Source organism: Cygnus olor, chromosome Z, assembly GCF_009769625.2.
Source record: "Cygnus olor isolate bCygOlo1 chromosome Z, bCygOlo1.pri.v2, whole genome shotgun sequence".
In the NCBI taxonomy this organism is placed as follows: domain Eukaryota; kingdom Metazoa; phylum Chordata; class Aves; order Anseriformes; family Anatidae; genus Cygnus; species Cygnus olor.
The window spans coordinates 81235921-81260134 of NC_049198.1; the positions used below are offsets into that span (position 1 = coordinate 81235921).

Sequence of the window (24214 nt, forward strand, 5' to 3'; positions counted from 1 at the left end):
GGAAGTGACGCGGCGGCGCCGCCGGGCGGAGCGGCGCCAGCGGGCCAATCGGCGGTGCCCTTACTGTGCGGCGGCGCGGCCCCGCGCTCGGAAGCAAGGCGCGCGGCGGTTGGGCGGCGCCGCGTGCCGTTGCGGACGGCCCCGCGACATGGCGGCCGCCACCTGGCGCTACCGCGGGGACCCCGAGGCGGAGCAGCCGGCGCTGCTGGGTGAGGGCCGGGCGGGAGGGCCGGGAGGGCCGGGAGGGCGGCGGGCGGGCGGGCGGCGCCCCGGTGTGACGGCTTCTCCCCGCCGCCCGCAGTGACCTTCGCCAACGGGCAGCTGCGGCGCCCCGCCGCCCTGCGCTTCCGCCTCTACCGCAGCAGCGACGCCGCCGACCCGCGCAGGAGGCGCCGCCGGATCCTGGTAAGGCGCCGCCGCCCCCGGCCCGTCCGCGCGAGCCGCTCGTGGTTCTCCCCGCGGGGGGCCGGAGGCGCGGCTCTCCCACGGAGCGCCCGCAGCCCGCCCCCCCGGGGCGCCTCTGCTCCTCCCCGGGGCCTTGCCCGCTGCCCTCCTCCGGCCGCTTCCGTTGCCCTGCAGCGGCCGAGGCTCTTAAAACCTGCCCGGAGGTTTGGGTTGTAATAAAAAAAAAAAAGGTTAAAGGTAAAAAAGCGCTTAGGCTCCGCCGCTGCATGACAGGAAAAAAAAAAAAAAAAAAAAAAGGAAACATTTCAAGGAATCTCTGGGATTTTCGAGCAAGTTCTGGCTCTCATGGTCCCCGTCGTTGTGGTGGTGGCTGCGGCAGAGGAGGGAGGTGTGTAATGCAACGACATTTACAAGCGACAGCAAGACGAACCACGCTCGTGTGGGGGTGTGGAAGGAAGAGCGGGCTGTTTCCGCACTGTGAAGCCTCCTCGCGTGCTCTGCAGCAGCTCCGCACAAAACCACACGATGTCTCTGTACTACAACAGAGCCTTTCCCAATGTTGTAGCGCTGCCCAGTCTCGATGCGTTGCAGTCTTCCGTTGATCATTTCTGTTTCAGAATGTGCTATCTCAGATTTAACATTGTGCTTGGAATTTTGGGGTGGAAAGGAAGGGTGCCATATTGCATATTGTGCCTGGTCACATTGAGAATGACAAACAAGTTGCTGGTCTTTTACTCTGAACTGAATGCACCCTTATTGGAAAAGTTCTTGTTGATACACAGTAGCGTGTTCTCAAGGTGACATTGATTTACCAATGTTGTGCATGTCCTGATTTATTTTAATAACCTACAGGAAAATAAGGTTTGAAAATTAAAAGCTGTTGATGACTATCAAGGTCCATGTGATCACAAAATCTGTTGTGTTATGTTTATACGGTGACCCTAAAATCTTTATTGAAGCTTTTTTTTTTTTTTTTTTGAGGAACTGCATTATGCTACAAGGAGGTTTTCTAATTCTTTCAGTCAAGAGAAAACCAAACTTAAAGTCAAAAAGTACTTTCTGCTGGCGTTGCTAACTGTTCTGATTGTCTGTATGGATGACTCACTGAAGGAATAGTTTTTCAGCCAAAATCTTCAAGGGAAATATATCTTAATTGACACACAAATATTTAAAAATATAGTTAGCTGGCTGAGCCATTTGTGCGAGCTTTTTTTTTTTGGTCAGTTAATTGCAGCCAACTGGCTGTACTAGAGTTCTAAATATATCATTCAAAATTACATTGTAAACTGAGTTCCTCTGTGTTGTAATGATGGCTTTACCCATTTTTTTGCCTTTGACCCAGGCCGATGTCTGTAAGGTTTGTCTTGTACGCTTACAGAAGCTTTAAGCAACTGTGTTAAATAGCCTACAGCATTGGAAGTACCCTCAGAACCAGAGGACTGATCTCTCCAGTCTATTGACTCTGAGTAAACCCACCTTTTCTTTCACAAACTGTTGCTCCTGGTTTAAAGCTTGGTGCTCATGGCAGTATAGAGATTTGTGGCAGTAGACAGAAGAAAATGAACACAGGAAAGGTTGGTTAGCCCCATGGTCAAGTAATTTCTCTTTGTTTTTCAGGTCTCAGAAACTGAAAGGCTTTCATATGTGGGAAATAACTTCAGCAGTGGAGTTATGAAATGTAACTCACTGTGCAGGTATGGGTTCCTGACGATACTGTGGCAGTAATGTGGGGGTGGAAGTGGAGGAATTGCTCTGATGCCACATTTCTTGTAGCTTCCCTTAAACCTGGCTCAGACGTTCCCATTGAGACCACAGTGTGAATGGAGAGGATTTCGGCACTAGACTTGGCTGTACCACACGGTGTAATAGGAAGCATTGGTGAGGTCACCAGCCTTTACATGTCCTGGCTTAGGAAGGTGACCTTTGTAGCCTTGAGACAGATCCAACTGGCCTCCCAAGAAGTGTTTTGTGTATGAGATCTTTCTTATCCTCTGATTGAAGATCCTCTTCAATGAGCAGAGCGACAATGTAAAATAATTTTGCCTTGTTTTACCCAAAGATGTTTTTTTTTTTTCCTTCGATGCATATTACTGCTCCCACTAGCCTACAGAACTCTGAAATGCACTTGATGTGTGTGTCAGCCTCTTGGTGCGACGTGCTCTGCTCTTTGAATGTACTCCACTTGTCCTGCACTGTTTGCTCTTGTAGCTTCAGTTGTCTCACTACTCTGACTCCTTAAATTATGGGTAGGGTGAGGCAGTGAAGAGCAGAGTTGCAAAAACAATTAGGAAGAGGAGGTGCTTCCAGATGTTAGCGTTCCAGTGCTCCTAGTTTCTGAATAATTTATTTAAAATGAACTACTTGCATCCCTGGCAGATAGTACTTCAGAAGATGCTAAGCTTAGTCTTTTCTGTCTGAGAATTGAAACTAGAGAGCTGGCCCTTCGAGTTCAGCAGTCTTAAGATAGCATAGCTGAAACAAGGCTTCAAGGAGCTTTTTCTTCTCGAGGTTGGAGAGAGGAGTTTAGTTTACTGAATACAGGTAATGCTCCATATGTTTCTGATATGTGCACCAATGTAGTTGTATTTCTGTACAGACTTGGCACTCCTATTTCTCAACACTTCACATCACTTTATATTATTCAGAGAGAGTTTTAACTGTTTAAGTGGTACCTGCCTGCACCTCTGAAGATCCTGAGCTGTGGAAGCTAACAAGGCAAGCTAACTCAGATCTGTTTGGCATTAGGTTTGCATATGCCTCAGGATCGCCAGACATGCAGGCAACAACTAATTAAATTGTTTCTTGATTTGTTTTCTAATTTTTCCACCTTATCCGTGTAACCTGGTTTGTTTCCTCCCACATCTGCCTCACCTGCATTCATGATAATTTCCTGCTGTGGATCCATTCTCATAGATCTCAGCAGCTGTCAGCCTAAGACCGAATTCGCAGCTGCAGATGTTGGTGTAATAGCATAAATCACAGCTGAACAAACAGTCTGGTTTACTCTGAGTGCAAAAATCAACAAAGCTGCCAGATCCTCAGGCAGCACTTGTTTCACCTGTTTTCTAGAGCAGCAGGCACTGCTTAGCAATCCTTTCTAGCCACTGAGATTCTGTGATCCCCACAGGACTTGGGCAGCTCCTCTGAGAGCAGTTGCGTGGAGCCTTGCACACACTGCAAAAGGCAGCTTCTACAGCAGGCCAATTTTTTTCTTTAGGAAGTGTGTCCTGATTTTTAGGAAGACATGTTAAAAAGCTGAGCAAGTTCAGGCACCACTCGGTAGGCTTCAGATGGAATTGACTTTTCTGGCTGATTAAGAAATTGGTACAGTTGATACTCTGATCAGCGTCAATGAGAGGTGACATACAGCCTCTTCCCGGTGCGTCATGAGATGTGCCGAAAAGCAGCACAAACCATTTGGGTTAGCCTCTGAAACATGAGATGAAAAGGATTTTACTTGAGAGAAATTAACCTACTGTAGAGACGGCACTCTTATAGTTCATAGAATCATAGAATATCCCGAGTTGGAAGGGACCCATAAGGATCATCGAGTCCAACTCCTGACACCACACAGGTCTACCCAAAAATTCAGACCATGTGACTAAGCGCACAGTCCAAACGCTTCTTAAACTCCGACAGGCTTGGTGCAGTGACTACTTCACTGGGGAGCCTGTTCCAGTGTGCGACAACCCGCTCGGTGAAGAACCTCTTCCTGATGTCCAGCCTAAACCTCCCCTGCCTCAGCTTGACACCATTCCCACCGGTCCTATCCCTGGAGACTAAAGAGAATAGATAAGCGCCTGCCTCTCCGCTCCCCCTCGTGAGGAAGCTGTAGATTGCGATGAGGTCTCCCCTCAGCCTCCTCTTCTCCAGGCTGAACAGGCGAAGTGACCTCAGCTGCTCCTCATACACCTTCCCCTCTAGGCCCTTCACCATCTCCGTAGCCCTCCTCTGGACACTCTCCAACAGGTTACCGTCCTTTTTGTACTGTGGTGCCCAGAACTGCACACAGTACTCGAGGTGAGGCCACACCAGTGCAGAGTGGAGCGGGACAGTCACTTCCCTCGACTGACTAGCAGTGCCTTGCTTGATGCACCCCAGGATACGGTTGGCCCTACTGGCTGCCAGGGCACACTGCTGGCTCATATTCCACTTGCTGTCAACCACAACCCCCAGATCCCTCTCTGTGGGGCTGCTCTGTTAGCAGACAGCCTGTTAGCAGACCTGTAACCAATCCAGTGATGACACAGCCAGTATCACGAAATCTCACTGTTCCTGTAGTGGCTCAACCTGTATCCAGGCCAGTGACTACTGTAACAACACAGCCTGTAATAGTCAATCAAGATTATATTATGGATTCTCCACCAGCTGCACCAGGTAATACATCTGGTATACTGTTTGCTGTGAGACTGAACTCGGGAGTTCCACAGTACCAGACTGGGCCATCAGTGAATGTAACAGGTACTAATGCTACATCAAGCACTATTAAAAATGGAGGACCTTTTCCATGAGCTTGTCCAAAGCGCAATATTGACTTCAATCTTATGGGTCCTTTAAAAAATCATATGAAGTATTGTTGTACAGATATGGTAAATAATTTCTTCACGGGAGTGGCCAAAACAGAATGTGCAAGTACAACAAGCAAGATCAATGACTCTGAGAAAGGAAAATTGATTGCGTTGGTTAATGACTTCTATTATGGGAAACATGAAGGTGATACCCAGCAGGTACAACAGGAGCAGAAGACTCATACAACATTTAAGTGCTTCAGCTGTCTGAAGGTTCGTAAAAATAACATAAGGTTTATGAACCACATGAAGCATCACTTAGAGCTCGAGAAGCAGAGCAGTGAAATCTGGGAAAGCCACACCACCTGCCAGCACTGTTACCGTCAGTTTCCCACCCCATTCCAGCTGCAGTGCTAAAGGGATGCAAGACACGGACTCCTGATGGCTCTTAAACAGGAGACCTTTATCGCCATTTTTCACCACTACATATACTTTCCCCGTAGCCCCACGCACTGTCCACAAGCCTGAATCTGTCTTACAATTGGTTAGAGACCCTCAGGCACATGCCTCGAGCCAGCCAGCAATTGGCCACTGCCCAAAGCTCATCTTTAACACTGTAGCCATTTTACTTTATCTCGACCTTGCTCAAGTTTTTGGTTCTATCGCCGTTTTCCTCATTATCTCTCAGGGACGTGTGAAACAGCGCAAAGCTCCCTGCGAATTCCTTTCCCCACACAGTGCCACACTGAAAGTACACGCACGTCTTATGAATCATCTACTGTTTGTAAAATCTGTGAATTATCCTTTGAAACAGAAAGTTCTTTTGCAACATATGAAGGACAATCATAAGCCAGGTGAAATGCCATTTGTTTGCCAGGTATGCAACTACAGATCCTCAGCTTTTTCTGATGTAGAAACATTTCAGGACAGTTCATGAGAATACAAAACATTTGCTGTGCCCATTTTGCCTCAAAGTAATAAAAATTGGAGCACCACATATGCATCATTATATGACGCATCAGAAAAAAGGAATATACTGTTGCACTAAGTGCAGACTGCAATTTTTGACTTGCAAAGAAAAAATGGATCACAAGACTCAGCATCACCGAACATTTAGAAAACCTAAGCAGTTAGAAGGATTGCCTCCTGGAACAAAGGTTACTATTCAAGCGTCTGTTGGATCTCTTCAGTCAGGATCTTCTGTTAGAATGAGTATATCCACATTTCAGCTATCACCTAAAGCTAAAAATACAACCACTAGAAATCATAACAGATTTAATACAAATAAGTCAAAAGCAAACTCACAACCGTCAACTACACTGAAGAAGCAAAATGCATGGACCAACAGCAGCAGCAAAAAAAAAAAAAGTTATGAATACAGCACTGCATAATCTAAGGTATCGTTTGGGATGTCAGAAATGCATTGAGTGTTACTCAGAAATAAAAGATTTTGCAAGCTACTTTCCTACATATGTCCGTTGTACCTTATGCAGGTACAATACTAGCTGTAGCAAAGCCTATGTGAATCACATGATGAGTTTTCACAGTGCTCGTCCAAGTAAAAAATGTTGGATCTACAAGAAGCATTCAGAAGAGCTACGAGGTGTGACTGTAGTATGTCTTAACTGCGGTTTTCTGACTGATGGTTCTGGCTTAGATAGCATGGCCACACATCTGAGTGAAAGCCACACTCATACTTGTCAAGTTATTATAGGGAATGTTTCTGTAGATTTGCCAACTGCTGAACAAGTATCTGAGGGAGTCGAAAGTGAGCAGGTATCCTGTACTGCTTTCGCTCACTGATATGTCATTGTGGAGCAGCAAATTGAACCTAGTCGAGTTTGGGATTATTTTGCAAACAAGAACATAAGTCTTCAGAGGAAACAAAAGAATGCAATAGAAATCAAACTAAAAAAGTTGCATCGGTTGAAAAGAACGAAGAAAACTCATCATTCTCAGGTACAAAAAATGTTCCCAATTTGGAACTCCATGACAACAGCTCCAAGAATTCTTTGCATGAGAAAGGAGCATGTTGTGATTCAGATAGTAACAGTTAGTAGACAAAGAACAACAATATGTTCGTGGTGAAAGTGAGTTGAAAACTTGCCAAAGTTCAGATGATGGTGTCTTGACTGACCAGACTAAAGTACAAAACTTGGATGAAACTACACTTGCAGCAACAAACACAAAGGACTTAAAACTAACGTTGGGTGAAGATGTTAGTTTTAAGTAGTTCTAGAGAAAAAGAAATGAACCTAAATCCCTTAGTTCAGACATTAGTGAACAAGGCAGTATTCATTTGGAGCCTTTGACTCCATCAGAGATGCTAGAGCATGAAGCGACTGAAATTCTTCAGAAAGGTAATGTTGCACCTTCATCAAAGAAAGCTGAACAACCCTCTGAACGAACAGACGAGACTTCTAATGAAAGCAGTCCCAACAGAATGGAAACAACTGTAAACAAGACAGATGAAAATGAAACAAGCTGAAATTGTGTTCTTTTTATGGTTTATTATAAATAAAGGTAGGAACACCATGCATCATTCCTGACAAGTGTGCTCATTGTTGCTCATAGGGTTTTTTAAGAGAGAGAAAGAGGCACAGCAGGGAAACTTTGCATATGAAGGTAGCATGTACATGTATATACAACTGAATTAACTAAGTTTATGAAAGGTAACACATTTCAATTTGTCTGCCTGTCTGTTCTGTGTGGTATATCTTAAGAAACCAACATTTGAAAGGAGGAATAGATTCTATTTTTTTTACTCTCACATAAAGTGATTTGCTAGTCAAGAAAAGATTTTTAAAAATCCTCAAGTGAAACGGTGGAATTTAGTATGAATTCAGTTCTGATGCTGAAGTGGAGCACACTTTTAGCAATGGCTGTTGGTCTACTGATAAATTGGGTGAACAGAAAGCTTTGGATTTGGTGTCACATTCCTGTCTGTAAAAGCACGTAAACAGAATTATATGAATCTGTGCACCTCTGTACAGGTGTAATCCTGTCAGACTGTAAGCTTACCTTAATAAACTTTCAGTGAAAGTGGAAATACTATGACAAAATATATGTTTGTGGGGTTTTCAATGTGCAGGCTGTGCAGAAATACCAAGCATAATTGTATAAAGTAGGACATACTGCTGAAGGGATTATAGCTGTTAGGCTTTTACCATTGTTTTAAATATTCTTAGCGGTAGACCCAAAGGAGTGGTCTGTAAGTCAAACCGAAGTATGGTTTAATGTAAACATTGTTTTCAGCAAAAAGAAGGAAAACTCCAAACTGGAAATACCGGCTGGCATACGTTCTGCCATTTTGCAGCTGCTACTTGCTAACTGTTACAAAAAGGACACGAGAGCACAGGAATGTACAGTTCGATTTCAGGACTTTTTGTAGTCTGTTATGTACAGAAAGATAGCTGCTGGTTTGGGGTTGGTTTCTTTATAGCTAGCAGCTAGGTGTCAGATTGCAAATGACTAGCAGTAGCTTGCTCTTAGGACTTCATTGCCCATTTGAAACATTCAGAATGTGCTTTTGACTTAGTTTTGTTTCTAATGAAAGTTAAATGGTTTGAACAGCTGTTAAAGCACTGCTGTAAATTGTTACTTTTTGAGTAAATATTTGAAACAAAATTTTGTCTTTGTGAATAATTCATTGCTTATTGCTCAGTTCTGAGCTCTGAGGACTTAAGCTCAGAGTGACTTGTAGTAAGCAGGGAAGCATACACAGGGAACACAAGTTTTAGAAGCAACGTGAAACCAAGGATTAAACCAACCATACTAGAAGAGACAGAAGAAAGTAGTAACTAGCACTCAGCCACCTACAATTGATCTGTGCATTTTGAAGCTAAGTCAGTTGATTTAAGACATTTACATTTACCTAGAGCAACAAGTCTTTTCCTCTGTGCATGTATAGAAAACATGTATGTCTATAAATGTGTTACTTCAAGGTAACTTGTTTTTTGAGTGAAATTCTGAATTTTCTTGGAAAATTGGTATTTGCAATGCAAAAGAACTGGCAGGAGATGTGTAATACATGTGGCTCTGCACCATGTCATGTTAAAACATCACTTCCACTGGACTGTCTCTTGCTAATAATTTGCCCCTGTTCTCCCCAGGTATTTTGTTGGTGTGTTAAACAAGGACTCTGGGCAAATGGAAGTCTACAATGCTGAAATATTCAACATGCAGCCCTTGCTGTCAGGTAGGAAGATACTGTATTTAACCCTAGCACCATAGTCATAGCGACCTAGAAATAGGTATACATTCAGCTATTGTTTGCTTGGTTACTCACAGCATTGCATTCTGTTCTCTCCTCAGCTACCCTTTCTTACTTGTTTCTGCCATGTTCCCTCAGCATGAAGGAAGGAGGATACATTACATTCTCCCTCTAAGGCACAGCGTGGCATGAAAAACAGAGGGAGAAGGAAGATCATAGCTGAAACTTAGGGTGGGGCTTAAGCAGACAGCAGTAGGGGTGGGAGGGTAGAACTGCCAGAGCTGGGAGCAAAGTTGTCACTGCTCAGAACAAATGCAGCCTTGTCTAGGTAGGCCCTGCTGAGGGAAGCCTGGAAATGGCCAGGTCAAGGCACTGAATCACTGCAAAAGAAAACAGCTGTTCTTCAGCAGAACTGCTTTTTATTGCCGAAGCTAGGAGGATAACCGAAAGAATATGGTCTTCAGGGATCTATTTTCCATGCAACAGGACATGACTATTGCTTCCGTCTATGCGTTACGCTCATAGACTTTGTAGCAAAAATTGGGCTGCCTTTCCCTCTTTGTTCCAGGTACATACTCATTCATTGTGTTCTTTAATTGACAAAGTCCCATAGAATTCTTAGTCTAGTCTTTTATTAATGGATTAGAGCTTAAGGAGTGCCCAACACATGTGTTTTCGCAGCTGCTGCAAGCCAAGCATACTAATTCTTGTTCTTTTATAGATAATTTAATACCTGATGACACAAAGGATTACCAGAATAAATCCTTCAGGGAGAAGGTAACATTGAAACCCCATATCACATTCTGCTATGATTATCCAGCTGACAGTGACAGATACTTGTCTGAGACTGAGACACTTAGTTTACTGTAGTGTAAATGTGCGGGTTCAGCCCTCTTTCTCAGCACTCAAAGTCTGAGACAGCACATTGCTAGTGCCTAGCGTTAGCAGTATTTTCATAATTATTTCAGTCTTGATTACAGTTCCAGGTACTTCCTACCCTGCCCTCCTCCCCCGCAGTGCTTGTTGTTTAGTTGGGTTGTACCCAGTGATATGTTTGAAATTTTCTTGAAAAATGTAGGATAAATGGTGGTTAGCTGGGTTTTCCTCTTGGATGCAAAGTGTTCTGAGTTCAGCAGTGTGTACTCATTTCCGTCTCTCTCGTGCACAGGTGGATTTGTGCATTGAGGCCTTTGGCACCAGCAAGCAGAAGCGAGCTCTGAATTCCCGACGAATGAATGCAGTGGGCAATGATATTCTTAACACAGCTGTGACAAAAGCAGCAGCAAATGTTATAGATGCAAAGGGAGTAACAGGTAAGAATATTGTGTGATGTGTCACTGAAGACAATTAGATGTGCTTTTCTGTCTGTTTGTTGCCAAGTATGGCAGGAAGAAGAAAGGGGTTTTGCTTGTAGTAAGCGATGAAGCTGTTGGTTTAACAGCTGAAATGGGCACATGTTGAGGAAATCACAGGTCATTCTGGTAGAAAAGGAACTGCTTCCTTCTGATCCTATTAGGCTTAGTGTGGGAGTTGCCTGGGTAAGGGAAGGTCCGTGTGTCGTCAGTGTGCCTTTCTGCCCATATTTTGTCAATGTTCTGGAAGTCCACTTAGAGGCATAAAGGCAGTAAATTCACCTGGCTTGAAAAGAGCTGCTGAATGTTCATTAAGGTGAGCTGTACTCTGGCTTCACAGTGGCATGTGTATGGAAAATGATCTATGCCTTATACTGGGTCCCAGCACCATCATGTGCTATCCCAAGTGCTGTTTTGAGTCAGTCTGATAGACTCGGTCCTCTGCTATGGAGAAGCTGGCAGGAAAAGGTATCTGCCATGGTCTTAGTTATTGCCACTACTGTAGGAAAAATTCTCCCCAGTATCACATTGAGGTAATGTTTCAAGGAGAGCTGATACCCCCTTCTATTGGTGCTGGTGAGGCTGCATCTGTATTGCCTTGTGCAGCCTGTGCCACCCCACTCTGCCCTATCCCTGAACTTGGTTAGTCTGACAGAGAGAAGGCCAAGGGGATCTAACCAGCAGCCCACAGCTGTCTGAAGGGCAGTCAGAGCCAAGCCCTTCTCAGCAGTGTCAGGCTATACAGCAAGGGTCAGCAGGACAAGTCGCAGTGGTCCATGGGAGGAACTTCTTGCCTTGGAGGATGGTGGAGCCCTGGGACAGGTCACGGGGAGCTGTGTGGTCACCATCCTTGGGATGACTTCCAAGCCTTGGTTGGGAAAGCCAGGGCTGCCCTGATAAGTGCTGGAGACAGTCCATGCAGGAGGTTGAACTGGAGACCAACTGAGCTTCCTTCCACCAGCACTTGTGGGATTCTGACTTGCATTAGCTATGAATAGGAGAGACTATAAAACTGGTCAGCTCTCATTGACATGAAAGCTCTCAGCGCTTGTGTTCCAGATAGGATATCTACTGTGCTCTGCATGTTATGCTGGGCCAGATGATGTGCAATGGAACCCAGGATGTCAAAACAATGTTCTCCTGCTCACCCTAGAGGCAAGAGGTGTAGCAGCAGCAGCCAGTTTTGTCTAGTCTGGAGCACCATTTCTGAATCTTAAGTAGCAGAAAGTTCTTCACAGAAGTGATGACACCAGGCTAAAAGGCAGCATGCTGAGTACATTACAGGCAAATTAGAAACTCTGAGCCTCCTAGAATGCTTTCTGTACCCACACATGGCAGTAACCAAACAAAATGGGGAAGAGCTGTGGCCTTTCCTTGTCACTGTTCCCAGTGAGATAAGTGCTTAAAACTCCATTTCAGCTTCCGTTTCCCGCTTAAACTAAACTACTGTTGACCCAAACCTCCCCCCCCCCCAAATTGACTTGAATTTCAAGGAAGTATTTGGGTGTGGTCACATTCTCTCAGTTTTTGTCTGCATGGTCCAAATGCTGTTTTGTTTCCCACTTCTCTCCTAAGCTTTGATCCAAGATGTGGCCCAAGACGATGTACAGAACATGTCCATATTTCTGCCTCCGTGTCACGAAGATGCCGACAAACCAGAACATGTTTACAAGTTTGAAGACAGTATCTTTCTCAGTAGCAGAGTGTGGTTTCTGATTTCTGTTTGCTTGATGTCAGTACTCTGGCATGTGGGAGGGGAGTGCTGTCAGGCATGTGGCAGCACTGAGCTGAACCTTTGTAGAATTGTAGAATGGTTTGGGTTGGAAGGGACCTTAAAGACCATCTAATTCCACCCCCCCCTGCCATGGGCAGGGACACCTTCCCCTAGACCAGGTTGGCCAAGGCCCCATCCAGCCTAGCCTTGAGCACTTCCAGGGATGGGGCATCTAACCTTCTCTGGGAAACCTTTTCCAGTGCGTCACCCCCCTTGGAGTAGAGAAGTCCTTCCTTTTATCTAATCTAAATCTACCTTCTTTGAGTTCAAAGCCATTATTCTCCCTGAGAAAGAGTCCCTCCCCAGCCTTCCTGTAGGCCCCCTTTAGGTATTGGAAAGTTGTTACAAGGTCTCCCTGGAGCCTTCTCTTCTCCAGGCTGAACAACCCCAACTCCCTCAGCCTGTCTTTGTAGAAGAGGTGCTCCAGCCCTTCATCATCTTTGTGGCCCTCCTCTGGACTTGTTCTAATGTTTCCTTGTTCTCCTTGTGCTGGGGGCCCCAGAGCTGAACACAGGGCTCCAGGTGGGGTCTCACGAGAGCAGAGGAGTGGAAGAATCCCCTCCCTTGTCCTGCTGGCCACACTGCTTTTGATGCAGCCCGGGATATGGTTGGCTTTCTGGGCTGCAAGCACACGTTGCTGCCTCATGGTGAGCTTCTCATCCACCAGCACCCCCAGGTCCTTCTCCTCAGGGCTCTTCTCGATCCATTCTCTGCCCAGCCTGGATTTGTGTTTCAGATAGCCCCAGCCCAGATGCAGGACCTTGCACATGACCTTGTTGAACCTCATGAGGTTTGCACAGGCCCACCGCTCAGGCCTGTCCAGGTCCCTCTGAATGGAATCCCTTTCCTCCAGTGTGTCGGCCACACCTCACAGCTTGTAGTCATCAGTAAACTTGGTGAGGATACATTCAGTCCCACTGTCCATGTCACCAGCAAAGACATTAAATCGTGCTGGTCCCAATACTGACCCCTGACGAACACCACTTATTACTGATCTCTGCCTGGACACTGAGCTGTAGACTGCAACTCTTTGAGTGCGACCATCCAGCCAATTCCTTACCTGCTGAGTGGGCCATCTGTCAATCCGTCTCTCCAATTTAGAGACAAGGATGTTGTGCAGGACAGTGTCAAATGCTTTGCACAAGTCCAGGTAGATTATGTCAGTTGCTCTTCCCCTATCCACCAATGCTCTAATCCCGTTGTAGAAGGCCACCAGATTTGTCAGGCATGTTCTGCCCTTAGTGAAGCCATGTTGGCTGTCACCAATCACCTCCTTTTTTCTGTATGCCTTAGAATAGTTTCCAGGAGGATCTACTCCATGATATTGCTTGGTCCAGAGGTGAGTCTGACTGGCCTGTAGTTCCCTGGGTCTTCCTTTTTAAAAATGGGGGTTATGTTTCCCCTCTTCCAGTTGGTGAGAACTTCATTGGATTGCCACAGTTTCTCAGATATGATGGACAGTGCCTTAGCAACTACATCCACCAGTTCCCTCAGGACCTGCAGATGCATCTCCTCAGGTCCCATGGACTTGTGCACCTTCGGGTTCCTTAGCTGGTCTCAAACGTGATCTTCTCCTGCAGTGGGCAGTTCTTCATTCTCCCAGTCCCTGACTTAGCCTTCTGAGACTTGAACTATGTGGCTGGAGCTCCTGTCACTGAAGACTGAGGCAAAAAAGTCATTGAGTACCTCAACTTTCTCCATATCCCAGGTAACCAGGTCTCTCGTTTCCTCCTGGAGAGGGCCCACAATTTCCATGGTCTTCCTTTCATCACTGACATGCCTATGGAAGCCTTTCCTGTTGCCCTTGATGTCCATGGCCAAATTTAATTCTAACAGGACTTTGGCTTTCCTCACCTTATCCCTGGCTGCTCGCACAGTGTGTCTGTATCCCTCCCAGGCTACCTGTCCTTGCTTCCACCCTCTGTAGGCCTCCTTTTTCTGCTTCAGTTTTGCCAGGAGCTCTTTCTTCATCCATGCCGGCCTCCTGGCATTTTTGCCCGACTTTCTCTTTGTTGGGATTCATCACTACTGAGTTTGGAGGAGGTGAATATCCTTGAATATCACACATCTTTCCAGGGCTTTGTCCCATGTTACTCTACCAAGTAGATCCCTGAAGAGGGCAAAGTCTGCTCTCCCAAAGTCCAGGGTAGCGAGCTTGCTGTGCTCCCTACTTGCTGCCCTCCGAATGCAAAACCACACCATTTCATGGTCACCGCGGTCAAAGCTGCTCTTGAGCTTTACGTTTCCCACCAGCCCTTCTTGCTGGTAAGAATGAGCTCCAGCATAGCACCTCTGCACATTGGCTCCTCTATCCTCTATCACATGGAGAAGGAAGTTGTCATCAGTGCACTCCAGGAACCTCCTGGATTCTCTATGCCCTGTTGTGCTGTCCCTCCAACAGTTACCAGGGTGGTTGAAGTCCCCCATGAGGACCAGGACTTGTGAACATGAGTCTGCTTCTGTCTATCTATAGAGAGCCTCGTTCTGCTTGGTCTTCCTGAGCAGGTGGCCCATAGCAGACCCCCATTATAATGTCCCCTGTCCCTGCCATCCCTGTAATGCTGACCCATCCCCAGGCAGAGCTCCAGGCACTCCAGCTGCTCACTGACATAGAGGGCGATGGCCCCTCCCCTGCCTGTCCTTCGTAAAGAGCCTGTGTCCTTCCATCCTAACGGTCCAGTCATGGGAGGCATCCCACCATGTCTCCATAATGCCAGTGCCAAAGCCTTGCAGGTGTGTGTATATCTCTAACTCTTGTTTATTCCCCATGCTACATGTGTTAGCATAGAGACATTTGAGTTGGGCCCCTGATGAAGCTGACTTACTGGCTGCAGTAGCTGCATTTCCGTTGCGCTGCTCTTCAGGTGCTCTCCTGCTGACCTGTGACCCTTCTTCAGGCTCTGGGCATCAAACAAAAAGCTGAGAGAGCAGGGACATACTGCATTGGCACTTAGGGCCTGCAAGTTCTGTATTTTTCCTCCGTCCTACAAATAGAAGGATGCCATGCCTCCCTGCTGGAAGCACTTCAGCTAAGAGTAGTAATGAGATCAGAAACATAGGAGAAATGATTTGTGATTGAGCCACAGCCTTTAGACACTTTTATTGGTCAGCTTCCAAGTCTTGCAATTACATCCTGCTTATTTATAATTTCCTTCCCACTTTCCTTTCCCACATATTTCTATTGCAAGAGTGAAGAGAGTATATCTTATTATGGGATGCTCTTACCAGAAAGGAGAGAAGGTATTCATGTTCTTTACTTCAGAATTTCTTTAAAATCCTTCCAGTCCTGTCCCCAGCAGAGTATGAAGCACTGAAGGGTCCAGCAGCAGCCTTTATTAACATCACTCCAGAAGAAATCACCAAGAAAACAGAAGAGAAAAGGTAATACTGCTGCAAGCAGCCTTTTAATAGTTAGGGATGGCCTTGTGAAATTGCAGTTCTTCTGAGGTGTAGGATGGCAGCTGCTACCAGCTTCCCAGTATGGGACCAGCTCCCCAGTATGGGTATGGATTGGCTGATCTTTCCAGTCCAGAGGGAGGATGTTTAATCCAAACATGCAGCTCCACACCTTTGGGGAGTATGGAGGGAGCTGTACTGGAGAGGAGGTGGTGTGCACTGCAGTATGGCTGCCCTTTTGGGAACTGATTACAGAAGAAGAGAGGGGATAAATCCAAAGTGGGAACTGGAGGCAAGTTCATACAAAAAGGACCATAGAGCTGTGCTGAGAATGGTACGCCTGTGGCCAGGCACTGTCCCCAGCAAGTAGTTACTGTCTTGGTTTGGAAGTTGCAGTGGCTTGGCAAATTGACATGGACATACACTTAGTGTGTTAAGTCCTGGTGCTGAGCAGCTGAAGTAAGCAAACAAACTCCCTATGCTTCCCATCTGCCCATGCCTAAGTAGAAGTGTGTCTGTGCCCCATAGTGAGCCTGCAGATTCTACAGTACAGGGGCCTGCACAGTGGCTGCACTCTGAAAAGGCCTGGCTGAATGTTGTCGGCAAGGAAAATGTACTCACAGAGCAGCCTTGTGAACTTCCGTTTGTCAGTGTTCTGGGAAATCTTCCAGCCTAAAACAGCTGTGCATTGAAGTCAGGGGTTTGCTGTGTCCTGTTCTGATAAGTAAGATAGTCCCTGGTTCTTTGATCCTCATGCTCCCTCTCTTTCTTCTTCAGCCATTGCTCCTTTGTCTTAGAGGAGCTGAAGTTCCTGCCTGTTGATGAGAAGAGCAGGGATCACAAAGCCCGATGCCTGTGGTTCCTGGACATCCTTATTAAGTTCAGCTTCCTGAAAGTCATCAAGAAGAAGCGTAAGACAGTTTCCAGCTCTTTGCCTTTTCAGCTACCTGCTGGAACCTGGTTTGCAATGACTGCAGTAGAAAACAGTAAAGCTGCCCAGAGTTAGCTGTTCAATAAACAGCCACTTGGCAGCAGTTATAGTTCAACCTGTGTCACGGTGAGGTTGAGGATCTTCATGTTGTTGTGGGGTATTCGGTCTGCATCTACTGGAAGATGGATGTCTAATCCTTTTCAGTCCCTTTCTAACAGTCACACATCAGAGTGGCACCATGAGATCCTCTTTGTAGGAGATAAGGTCACTTAGGTTGGAATTTGAGATTCATTTTTGTTTATTGATAAGTTATGGTTTCTGTACTTACAGACATGTTTAATATTTTCAGGCTTTACTCTGGGAGTAGGGAAGCTGGAAATTGTCAGCTCTTTCCCTCTTCTAGCCTCTACATTCCAGATGCAAGAGGCGTACAGTACACAATATATACTTTATATCTCTCTCTGTTCTCTTGAGTATCAGGGTTTTCATTTTCCTTTACTTAACAGCTCAGTGTGTGAATCCCAGTAAAATGGCAGGAACTGTTTTTTTCAAAAACACCACACAAAATATTTTGGTTGAGATTTTCAGGTCTTGGTATATTTCACAGAACTCTTGCATGCGATTCTCATTCTCTGTCCTGAAAACTCCAATGGTAGCATTTTCAGTGGCAGGGAAATGATATATGAGGAAAGGGTAAGCCTGCCTGTGGAGATCTTCCTGCATAGCTGGAGACAAAGGAGTCATCCTGTAGGAGTTAGTTGAGGAGGCTTGAAATGGATGTTGAAAATGACTAGTTTGGTGCTAATAGGAATTTGTTAATGTGGTTTCAGTTTTAATCATCTATCTGACAGGACTATCTATTAAGAGACAGGAATCTATTAAAAGAAAGGTTTGTGTAGTTGCACATATACATGTGTATTTTAATCTGTCTAGTATTGAGGTGGGACATCCCATTTGCAGTGAACAACAAAAGATGTTAGGAGCCTCTCTCTTATCTGAAAATTGATTAGACCCAGAAATCAAGTGTGCAAGTTCCTTTTAGTTTCTCTGCACTCCTGTGTAGAGGTCATGAATGCTGTAGTAAGGAACATGCTGTTATGATGGTTGACTTACATTGTGAGGAAGAGTACGTGCCTCTTATTTCACTGCAAAAGCCATTTCTATCCTAGATCCAATGGGTCCTGAATGTCCACACATTATTAGCAGGAAACTCATGAAGAACTTCACCTCACTGACCTACAACAACGGCAGGTAAGGAACTTTGTTTGCTTCGATGTTCTCGAGGTTGAGATATAGCAGAATTCGACTTGAAGGGCCATGGTGTCATTATCGGGAAATATACCAAAATGGAAGACAGCAGAAGCTTCTTGAGTAGCACCCTGGACTGTGTAGAATACTGTTTTATGACTGATGATGGTCCGTGGACAGTGCAAATCTACAATGTGACTGGGAGAGGCAGAGCCATGGGTGCAAAAGCATGTGCCTATGAATTTTGCTAGCCTGACCAAATGGCATGCCTGTCTGTTTCTGGAGTTCGCTCCCTGAATGCAGGATAGGAGAACATATGCTTGTGTTGCAGCTTACTCAACTGCGTGGAGAAAATGGGTAGCTGTATACACATACATTTTTCACTGTAAACCAAGGCAGCTGACAGGTAGCTATGCCAGCTCTTCCACCATCTCAGAGTAGGGTTGGGACAGAGGTAGAACAGTGGCTAAATAATGGTGCTTCTTTTACACTCACATCGCTTAATTAAAACAAAAGGGATGCTTTTGCATGAAGTAGACCCAACTTATTTGAATTCTCCAGACCTGCGCAGACAAAACCACATAAAGATTTGTGCTGCTTAACCCCTGGGCTGAGACCAGTGCAGGTTGATGTACAGAAACTCATGCCATTGCACATGTATGTTTACAGGCCAAAGAGTTCTCCTTAAGTTTTGCCCAAGCATTACCCAGCCAGCAGTGACAAAGTTGGTTGCAGTAAGATGGGTTCTCATTCTGCCATGGAGGTCAGACAGGACAAGTCATCGCCTCATGACAGGAGTAGACTAGGGGTTAGGAAGCTCATTCTTTCCAGTAGTGTCAGAGACACTTGCTGAGGCAGCTGCTGGAGGCTGCCTTTGACCAGATGGCCATTGGTTGCTACCTTTCAAAGGATGCCTTTTATAACTAAGCAGTGATAAATCTGGATAAATGTTTTCAGTGGTCCTGTTGAGAGGAAGCACCAAAATCCTGGCAAGAGTGAATAATATTCTAATTCTTGCCACAGTGCCTTTCCTGCAGTCAAGGAGTCAACAGCTTCTGCATGGAAGAGGCATAACTGCTGTTGCTCAGCCATCATGCAGCTGCACTGTTGCTGTCAGACTGAAATTAACAGAGAGTTTGAGTCCAAATGGGTGAGCATTTGTCTATGAGGACTCAAACTACTGGTGAACAATCAAAATAAATCCTTCCAAATTTGCTCTGTGTGGACTGTCTATTTAAGTAGCCATTAGTAGTTATACTGAATACCCTCAGAGCAGCTTCTCTTTGCTTTCCTCTTTCAAGGGATCAGAGTGCCAGAGAGACAGAAGTGTCATTAGTTGGTGATTTTGTCAAGGCCGTAAAGCAATAAACAACTCCAGAGGCCTTTGCTTTTGAACAGAAACATAAGCAGCTTGTGAGAAGGATAAAGAAGTCTGTGAGGTCCCCATGAACAGGGATATTTGTTGCTTAAAGCTCTTTCTTTCATGTCTAGGAAAAGTCTGGCATCGCTAACAGAGGCTCCAGTTCTCTCTGTACCTCATGGGGGTTGTGTTTTGGGTTCACTAATATTCCAAATTTCATGTGTTCTCCCTCTTGCCGTTCAGTGTCCAGAATTTAATCTCTGCATCAATGAAGACTAAAATCGCATCATACGTCATCGCCTTGGCTCTGCACATTAACAAATTCCAAATAGACCTCACCGTCCTGCAGAATGACATGAAGCTCCACGAAAGCAGGTGAATCATGTTTGTTCATACCTGCTGAGATGCCTGCGATCCTCATACAAATAGTGCCCCAGGGAAGAGAGCTCTGGAGCCTCTCTTGCACCTGAGTAGTACGGTACCTGCTGTGAGAACCTTTTGCTGTAATTGGACATTGGAGTGTGTTGAAGCTTTCTTTTCAAGCCCTACTACTTGTAAAGGAGTGTGGTTATACGTCTCAAGCTTTGTGATGGTGCTTATCGCAATGCACCCTCAGGTGCATTAAGAGGATATTCATCTACATTGCAGGCAGGGAAACTGAGGCGGGCAGCACCCAAATGGCCAGCTGGGGCAGATTCCAGCAGAAAACCTACTCAACTGCTTCCCAGCCCCATTTCTTCCCTGACAAGTCTCATCACTCTTCACTTTCCTGTCCCTGATATACCTTCTTTCTGCAGAGTTCTGGTCCCTGCTAGCTACCAGTCTGAGTGCAAGCCCAGCTTTGTAGCAGACTGCAGCAGGAAAACTTGAAGCAGGTTTTTGTCTCACAATCAGATAGTAAGTTGGTGGTAACACGGAGTAATCCCATGCTCCTGAAATTTCCTCACTCAGGGGTTGGAACCAAGGAAATTGTTTTGTTTCTGAAATGGTGATAGACTTGGGGACTTTTCAGCAAAGCATCTTGGGGGGAGAACTGGAGAGAGGTTGGCCATAGTATTTGAAATAAGGATTTGCCACAGAATCACAGACTGAATGAGGTTGGCAGCGACCTTTGAGGGTCTTCTGGCCCTATTTCCCTGCTCAAGCAGGGCTACCTAGGGACAGTTGTCCAGAACCATGTCCAGACAGCTTTTAAAGGTCTTTCCAAGTGGGGAGACTACACAGCCGCTCTGAGCAACCTATTTCAGTGCTGTCATCCACACAGTGAAGAAGTGCTTCCTGCTGTTGAAAGGGAACTTCTTGTACTCCAGTTTGTGCCCATTTCCTATTGTCCTGGCACTGAGCACCACTGTGAAGAGCCTGGCTCCATTTTCTTTACAACCTCCCTTCAGCTATTTACAGACATTGATGAGATCCCCCTGAGTTTCCTCTTCTCCAGGCTGAATAGTTCCAGCTCTCTCAGCCTTTCCTCACAGGAGAAGTGATCCAGTCCCTTCATCATCTTTGTGGCCCTTTTTTGGACCACATTTGTATGTCTATGTCTCCCTTGGGTAGCAGAATTGAACGTGGTACTCCAGGTGCAGCCTCACCTGCGCTGAGTAGAGGGTAAGGACATCTCTTGATGTGCTGGCAACACTTTGCCTAATGCAGCCCAGAATACTGTTAGCCTTTTGCAGTGATGGCGCGTTCCTGACTAATGCTCAGCATGGTATCCACTGGGATTCCTAGGCCTCCAAAATCTGCAAAGCTGCTTTCCAGCTGGGTGATCCCCAGCATGTCCTGACGCCTGGGATTGTTCCTCCCCAGGTGCAGGACTTTGCACTTTCCTTGTTGAACTTAAAGAGGTTCTGGTCAGCCCACTTCTCCAGCTTGTCGAAGTCAGTCTGGATTGCAGCACATCCCTCTGCTGTATCTGTCACTCCTCCCAGTGCCAAGTCAAGGGTAGAGAGCATGAGTGGATAGAAACAAGCTTGCAGAATAAGCAACTGGGCAAACAATGCTTGCTGTGTTAGATTTTTTTTTGAAAGTTGCTCCCTAGACTTTAATTTTCCATAGAAAAATAATTACTCCCCTGCCAAGTGGTGTCTCAGCTGTCAGCTGCAAGACATGCTTATGCCAGCAGGTGTCAGCAGAGCCTCCTCCAGCTCCTCTGGCTCTGAGAACGCTTTCATTACAGTTTGCACTGTAGTATCTCTCTGGCCCCTGCAGAATAAATCAGGAATTGATCAGCACTAATCAGCCAGTCTGCTGAGCTTGCTGGGAAATTGCCCAACAAGCAGACATTAGCTCTACAAGCAGCTTGTTAATACTGTCCGGGAATGGGTCAGGTGGCCCTGTTAGTAGCTGTTCAGCCATGCATGTATCTCTGTCGCACCCCATACTGTTCTGTGAGTCATGGTGACTCTTAAGGACATTTGCTGCCTAGCTCAACCATACTGGTCTTTTCTGTCAGGATTCTTTAGAGGCGATGCTGCTGTAAAGGAGCTGCAAATGGTCAAAAGTCCTTCACTACAACAGAGAAAGACATTGTAGAGTATCCTGGGCCTTCTTGTTGAGGGACATAATCTCAAGATCCTAGGAAAACTGAAAGTTATCAGAGCCCTTAGCCACATCTGGGTTTTGCAAGCTGTATAGTTAGACCTGATGCAGCAACTTCTGATTTTTCCTGCAATTCTGCTCTTTGTTCTTAGATAACTAATAGCGATGTTAACTGGGCTGGCTGATACTGGTTTCCATCTCTTTTTTTTTTTTTGGAAGCTGTTTTAAAATAAGTTAGTTGTTTTTTTTTGTTTTTTTTTTTATTTACAAGTTTTCCAAGTTTTTGATCTTAAACGCTTTACTGGAGCTGGGAGCACAAGTTATAGGATGCTAGTGACAAAAAGGTGGGGGAAGCAATCACTTGTTGGAAAAACAGAGATGAGGCACATGTCCCTGTGACACTTCACTTAGCCACGGGATGATCCTTGCTTGGAGTGGGAGGTTTGGTTGAGGAACACCTGACATCTCTTCTCCTCTGAATCTGTGTGTATTTCAAAGCCATAAAGTCATCTGGGAGGATTCTGGGGCTTGTGTGTTCTCAGGGCACCAGCTGAGGCCAGATAACTTATTTCCTCGGTAGATTCCTCTCAGACAAACTTTGTTCTTTGACAAACCTCCAGGTATGTTCTGGCTTGTGACTTCTTGCCCAAACCCATCACACTACAGATCTCAGCCAAGACCTGAATTTCAGCAATTAAAGGGAGATGCTCTCACTGTATTAGATTCCCTCCATTGTACCATATATGAAAGATGAGTCCATTGGGAATCTAATATGGGCTGCCTGCAGCAGCAGCTAACATCTCTTCACAGAAAAATGGAGAGGTGCATTATTTTTTCCGAGTCAGCTGGCCATTGACTGCTCTCTCATGCTTATGCTCTCTGAGGTTGTTGTGCAGTTTGGTAGCATTCCAGCCTCCCCAGCAAGGCTCTGCCTTATAATCTTGAAATACTTCCAGCTTCTAGTTAGATGATCTTTCAAGGTCCCTTCCAATCCCTAACATTCTGTGATTCTGTCCCCACGGTGGTGTTAAGATGCAGAGCAGACATCCTGCTTGTGGCTGCCTCCTGGCTTCCCTCCCTGAGGTGAATGGCTGCTCATCTTTTTTGTGGTGTCTGTCCCAGAAGACCTGTCTGCCCCACTGACATAGTGTTTCTCTGGTGTTTTCCAGGATGATGGACATTGCAAAGGCCATGCGGTTGAAGATCTCCAAGGCAAAAGGACTGCCAGGACTTGAGAATGATCAGAACCACAAGCTTGGCACACTGTCTCTCCCCTTGCCTGCACAGAAGACATCAGGGAACCAAAGGAAGCGCAAGAAGATGAACTAAAATGTCTGAGAGGTCTGAGCAGGTGTGAAAAAGTTCCCTTCAGAACAGTCACCCTGCACATACAGAGTCATGGGGATGCTTTTCTCTGTTGTGTTTGGTTGTCCAGCATTACTACACAATCTCACTGAAGTCACAGTGTTGGGCTGGAACTGGTGTTTACTTCATTAAACTGCTGATCTTTTCTATTAAAAAAAAAAAAAGCTCTAATAAACCCATTGACTTTCTTCCTGTCTTTATGAAGAGAAAAGGATGTAGGATGTGCCAGAGCAAGAGGATACTGGTTGAAACTGCAAGTGCTCCACTGACTGCTTTCTTCTGGCAACGTAGTGGTCAGCTCATGGCCAGTTTTACTTTTTTGACACAAATGCAGCGTAGAGAGCACAGTAAGAGAGAGGGAGAAAAAGCAAAGTTTTATTTCTGCACAGTTTCAGTTCCAAGTGTTTCTCCAGAAGTTTCAGTGTAATTCTGTCTTCACAAAGTGTAGATATACTGAACAGACAAAGCATTTCTGCCACTTACAGTAATCTAGCTGAAACCAGTCTGTCTTTGTTGTTGTTCTTTTTAATTTCTCAGTAGGGTCTGGTCTTGTGCATATCAGAGCCAGCAGCTCTTACTTGGACTGGGTATGAAGCACTATTCTGAGATTAGTTTATACTCTTTACCTAGTTCTGGCTCATTGCTGCTATGTTTCAGATGGTTGATATGTGGCATGAGAAGGGGGGCAGACGTGGCTCATTGTGACAATGCCATGGATTCTTGGACTAAAAATTGACTGCAGTTGCAAAGCTGCTTCTGAATGCTTTGGTAAGCAGAGAAGTAGAAAGAGATGGTTGCCTGACCAACCAGGCAAGAGCCTTTCCACAATTCAGAGCCACTCACAGCACAGATGAGGATGTTAATAGCTTTTCTTGACATCATCGCTGTGTCTGCAGAGCCAGTTCTGATAGTGTCTGAGAGCAGCGTCCCTGGTTCTGGGAAAATGTGTTGATTTAGTCCAAAGAGGAGAATGACTCATCTGCAGTGTGTCTCGCTATTAGCCACTGCAATTTGGAAAGCAGTTGCTCTCCTTCCCAGTAACGTAGCAGAGTTCTTCACGACTGAAAGTGTTGAGGTTAGTATGGCTGCTGGGGAAAGGGAAATGAGATCTTATTTCTGGGCCA

At 45.6% G+C, this 24214-nt stretch overlaps 2 protein-coding genes across 2 annotated transcripts; both read left to right on the plus strand.

Moving 5' to 3' along the window:
- The first annotated feature begins 33 nt into the window (after positions 1-33).
- Positions 34-23261, plus strand: POLR1E (RNA polymerase I subunit E). The gene is made up of 12 exons (XM_040541299.1): positions 34-209; positions 302-405; positions 2023-2099; positions 9026-9111; positions 9848-9903; positions 10295-10439; positions 12054-12161; positions 15537-15633; positions 16426-16559; positions 17749-17830; positions 19431-19562; positions 22895-23261. Exons 1-12 carry the CDS (start codon positions 149-151, stop codon positions 23052-23054), a joined length of 1242 nt encoding a protein of 413 aa, XP_040397233.1. The 5' UTR covers positions 34-148; the 3' UTR covers positions 23055-23261.
- On the plus strand, positions 4477-8530 carry LOC121061871 (zinc finger protein 280D-like). Its single transcript, XM_040541300.1, is given in 1 exon segment — positions 4477-8530. A coding segment is annotated over 1 exon segment (684 nt). The 5' UTR covers positions 4477-4646; the 3' UTR covers positions 5331-8530.
- Positions 23262-24214: the final 953 nt, after the last annotated feature.